Below are 5,718 nucleotides of genomic sequence, written 5' to 3' on the forward strand. Positions count from 1 at the left end.
TATATATATATATATGTATATATACATATATATATGCGCATGTTTGTATGTATGTACACAAGCACAAACACACACACAGCAAAGACAGTCGTATGAAATACCATACAGTATAAATTTGTAACGACCGTGCGACCAGGAGATGGTAACAAAGGAATGGCTCCTTTGTTTGTAACGACCGTGCGACCAGGAGATTGTGACGAAAGAATGGCTCCTTTAGTACATTGTACGGTCGACACAAATATAAAAGCAAAAAATGAAATGCGGTTAAATGAGTATAAGTGGCAACAAGGAAAAGAGAGAGACACAACTGGTAAAAGGTATGAAAGAAAGGTTTTATTGAATGTCAACTTGTATGTCTGTGTATGTGTGTGAGTGCAACATAATAAACACAATAATAGACAGGCTGTCGTGTAAACAAAGAGTGTGTGTGTATACAAACATGTGTATGTGTGCGAGAGATGTTGTTGTTGTTGGCACTCCGTCGCTTACGACGTCGAGGGTTCCAGTTGATCCGATCAACGGAACAGCCTGCTCGTGAAATTAACGTGCAAGTGGCTGAGCACTCCACAGACAAGTGTACCCTTAACGTAGTTCTCGGGGATATTCAGTGTGACATAGAGTGTGACGAGGCTGACCCCTTTGAATTACAGGCACAACAGAAACAGGAAGAAAGAGTGAGAGAAAGTTGTGGTGAAAAAGTACAGCAGGGTTCACCACCATCCCCTGCCGGAGCCTCGTGGAGCTTTTAGGTGTTTTTTGCTCAATAAACACTCACAACGCCCGGTCTGGGAATCGAAACCGCGATCCTATGACCACGAGTCCGCTGCCCTAACCACTGGGCCATTGCGCCTCCACGTGCGGGAGATACAGAGCATAGAAAAGGACGTTAGAAGGAAGTCCAGGCACAAGAATGGGAAATACCAGTTCGTATTCAAGGTACACAGTGGTAGAGGTGCTGTACAAGAAGTTGTGGCCATGTAGCAGAGCCGAAGGAGTGGCACATGTCGAGTAAGAAGTCGTGGCTTCTATACTGCTGCCGGTTACTTGGTACAGGAGTTCTCGCAGGTTGTATTCACTGTTAACCTTGGTGAAGCATTTCACAAACAGCGTGAAGAAAGCTGTGTTAGCATTGTTGGTATGGTATGTATGCAGAGAAGTCTGGTGTGGACGCTGGCGACGAAGGAGCTTGAGGTAAATAGTTGAACGAAGTGTTGGATCTCCAACGAAGCTGTGTCGTGTCGTCGCTGGAACTGGCTGGTGCTCTGTGGCCAGCGGCTAGACATCAGAAGGTCTAAAGCCAACTGACAAACACGCGCAGAAAAGCTAGCTATTTATAAGAAACTATCGGCTCAAACAGGGGTTCAGAATTGGTGCCACGTGACCTTATCTGAAGGCATTGGTTGGTTGGGTTGCACCCTGGCACAAGATAGAACAAGAGAGAAAAATACGCCAATACCAACCAATCAGAGTGGTGGACACAACAGGGTCCAAAGATGCAGCCGAAGGCTAGCTGTTATCTGCTACGTCTGCATTCATGTATATATAATAGAGAGAGAGAGAGAGAAGCTTCGCTACAAATTCTTGACTAATTAAAATTATTTCTGCCTCTAGGTGGCGCTCTGTCAGTTACAACAACAGATGTTCCGATTGATCCAATCAACAGATCAGCCTGCTCATGAAATTAACATGCATGTGGTTGAGCACTCCACAGACATACTCTCTCTTTACTCTTTTACTTGTTTCAGTCATTTGACTGCGGCCATGCTGGAGCACCGCCTTCAGTCGAGCAAATCAACCCCAGGACTTATTCTTTGTAAGCCTAGTACTTATTCTATCAGTCTCTTTTGCCGAATCACCAAGTTACGGGGACGTCAACACACCAGCATCGGTTGTCAAGCGATGTTGGGGGACAAACAGACACACACACACACACATATATATATATGATGGGCTTCTTTCAGCTTTTGTGTACCAAATCCACTCACAAGGCTTTGGTTGGCCCGAAGCTATAGTAGAAGACACTTGCCCAAGGTGCCACGCAGTGGGACTGAACCCAGAACCATGTGGTTGGTAAGCAAGCTACGTACCACACAGCCACCCCTACGCCTATGTGTACCTCTAACATAGTTCTCAGGGGGATTCAGCGTGACACAGAGTGTGACAAGGCCGACCTTTTGAAATACAGGTACAACACATTTTTGCCAGTTGAATGGACTGGAGAAATGTGAAATAAAGTGTCTTGTTGAAGGACACAATGCACAGCTAGGAATCGAACCCGTGACCTTATGATCATGAGCCAAATACCTTAACCATTAAACCAAACGCCTAACTGCCACTTGTTGATATGTCATAAATAGCAACTGACAATTAAGACCAGCTCCATAACGAGGGGAAATAATCTCTAGATTAAAAAATTCTGCAACACTGACATGTCATTCGGGAAAAGACAAGATTATTTCTGACTCAAAAACTGTCGTCTGCATAACAATTGTCTAACCTTATCTCCAGTAGTCATGGGATTTAGACTTACAGAAAAAAAGTAGAACACTTGCTTCCCAACCACATGGTTCCAGGTTCAGTCCCACTGCATGGCACCTTAGCCAAGTGTCTTCTACATATACACATAAATACAGATATGTGTTTGCATATCCCATCTTCCTAGATGTGTGCACATCCCATCTATTCCTAGAAGGTTCGTGGGGATAGAATCCTGAGACACCTCCACTATAGGGTCCTGTCAGAATCAACCTTCGTTAGATTTTCCACCCACATTCCCAATCAAGACCAAATGAGACTACAGATATTATTCCACCATTTCGTTCTTGGTCTACCCTTAGATCTCTTTTGCTGGTTAGTTTGGCTTGAAGAATCTGTCCTGCAATTCTTTCCTGTGACATTCTAATCTCATGCCTGCAGTGCTGGAGCTGTGACCTCTCAATGCAGAGAGACTCCCTGATCTCCAAGCTATGCACCTTGTCAAGTAACATTACTCCAGAGATCCTCTGGAGGGACCTCATTTTCGGCACTCATATTTGCAAATGTACTCTTTCAATCACTACCTTTCCTACACACACACACACACATATTTCACTTTATAGCACCCATATTATTATTTTTATTATTATTTTATTATTATCATTATTATTATTATGTTGTTTTTTTTTTTCTTCTTTCTTCAAATTTTCTTCCATTTCTCACCGAGTGTTTTCCGTACACCTAGGGCAGAGAAGCTCATTGTAGGCATTCCCAGTTTACACACGCAAATTCACAGGTAAAATATGTATTAAAAAAAAAATTAATAAATAAATAAATTCATGAATGGATGTTGTTTTCACAGCGATAATGCTCTTCTCAGTACATGAATTGTTCCAGTTAACACGATTTTTTGCACTTCCTGTAAGGATGGTAAGCCTGGTATCATTTTCAAATAGGTTTCAGTACCTTTTTTTATCATTCCTAGAGATCCTACAATCACTGGTACGGTAGTCGCCTTGAGGTGCCACATCATTATTATTATTATTATTATTATTATTATTATTATTATTATTATTATTATTGAGTGAGAGAGCAGTGCATGCCATCAAAGAAGTGAAATTATTGTTTGTTGCTGTTATGTTTGGTGAGACTACAAACTTTCGAATGAAATCTCAAATGTCACACATTTTGTGATTTGTTAATGAGGAAGAAAGGCTTTGAGGAGGATTTAGGACATAAGTTGAGATGTCAGTAAATTATTATTATTATTATCATCATCATCATCATCATCATCATTATTATTATTATCATTGTTCAGTAGTTTTATTTTTATAACGTGCTTTCACTTCACTACCGAGCGCAGCACTGTGCGCCTTGGGTATGTGCTGTGGTTTGCTGTGATGCTCTTATGGTTGCTGTATTGAAAGTGTTTTTCATAGGATGTGTGCAGTGCCCAGTAGTGCAATTTTCTGTATGTTATATATATTTGTAAGTCCTGGTGTTTTTGTTATGTATTTGTCTGAATATTTTTTTATTATAAGGAATTGTATCTGTTTTTAGATTCCACATTTGAGTTACCTCTATTTCCAGGTCTTTGTATTTTGAAAGTTTCTCCATTTTTATTATTATTATTTTTATTATTATTATTATTATTCATTTATTCATCTATTTATCAATAAAGCTTCATCTATTCCATGCTGTATATTATAGTAAAGTTCAGAAATCCAAATGTTCAGTTCTGTTTACTTTACGGTAGCTCTAACTCTTAAATTCCATCTCTTCATTTGTTCTGGTACTCACTATCTTATCCAAATGTTCTATTGTTTCTTCAACTGTAGAACCTAATTCTCAAAAGTTTCATCTCTCTCTCTCTCTCTTCATTTTTTTTACCCACTTTATTTTTGCTTGCCCATATTATGTCTGTATCCTTGCTTTCCCACGTTGAATGTTAATTAGCAGCTTTGCTTTGTTTGTGGATATTTTGCATTTTGCATTGCTTTTAGCTAGGAAATGGGGCTTCCGTGGTGTTCCATCATTTGCAGTGCAGCCTACCAACCCACCCCCACCACTTGTACCGGAAGTCTTTCTCCCAACCCACCCCCACTACCTGTACTGGAAGTCTTTCACTTCTAACCTCTAGTAGAAGTCTTTCTCCTAGCACCTCTAATGGTTACCTATATGAATTACTCACTCCCACTTCCAGCCCTATCTAGTAACCATCTTCTGGTAAACGTAGTGAATATGAAGCAAGTGAAATGATGGTGTAGTGTATGCAGGCTGAAACCTACTTGTACCAATACGATGTCTGCCAAACGTACGTGCGAGCTTTCTTTACAGATGCAAAATGCTGTCCCTCATCCCTGTGTCACCCTGGCCCACATCTTCCACATCCTCAGAGTTGGCACACTTAATGTGGACACATTGAAAGGTAAGTCTGGTGAGATTATCCAGATGCTTGAATTGAGGTGTGTAGATTTGTGCTGCTTCCAAGAAGTAAGGTGGAGAGGAGGTTCTGCTAGGTTCCTCACAGGCAAAGAGCATAGGTATAAGATTTTCTGAGTAGGGAACAGTGATGGGGTTGGGGGGTGTGGGTATACTCTTTGCTGAGAAATGGGTTGATAGGGACCAGCTATCTGAATCAACAGTACCTTGGTAGATAAAGCAATTAAGGATGTGAAGACAGGGAAAGCCCCTGGGCCATCAGGAACCACTGGTGAGATGCTTAAAATATATGGCAGTGTAGGTTATGGCCCAGTCACCCATATAGTTAACCAGGTGGGAAGATTCCCCCTGCCCAATAAAAGAAAGAGAACAACTGATGAGTTTGGAAAAAAACAATGTATTATTATCAGCAGGTTAAAGGGACCTGTCCCTTTTGTCTCTGACATGGTAAGTAACCCCTCAAAATTGTTAGTCTTTCTTTTTTGCTGGTAGCTTCACTATTTTCTCGTTTGTGAGGTAAAGTCTCAATTTTGTGATGTCCTCTTCTGCAAAAGAAAAATTAAAAAATATAGATTTAGACTTTATGGGCAAAATATATTATATATATATATGACGTATAAATGTTTATATATATATGTGTGTGTGTGTGTATATATTGTACCATCCATTTATATATTATATATTATATATTCCATATTCTATATCCCACATTCATTTTACAAGAATATAAATAAAACATAAAAAACAGACAGAGTTGGTAAGTAGGCATCTTACCACACAGCCATGCCTGCACCTATATAT

The 5,718-nt window shown here is 40.3% G+C and overlaps 1 protein-coding gene across 1 annotated transcript in view; it reads right to left on the reverse strand.

Annotated features, from left to right (window-relative positions):
• Positions 1–5,323: 5,323 nt before the first annotated feature.
• LOC106883443 (U-reduvitoxin-Pr10a) overlaps positions 5,324–5,718 on the reverse strand; it is a 5,692-nt gene continuing 5,297 nt past the window's right edge. The window contains exon 5 of the mRNA XM_014934459.2: positions 5,324–5,462. Coding sequence (XP_014789945.1) covers positions 5,324–5,462 — 139 coding nt within the window. The remainder of the gene's footprint in view (positions 5,463–5,718) is intronic.

Source organism: Octopus bimaculoides, chromosome 27 (genome assembly GCF_001194135.2).
Source record: "Octopus bimaculoides isolate UCB-OBI-ISO-001 chromosome 27, ASM119413v2, whole genome shotgun sequence".
In the NCBI taxonomy this organism is placed as follows: Eukaryota; Metazoa; Mollusca; class Cephalopoda; order Octopoda; family Octopodidae; genus Octopus; species Octopus bimaculoides.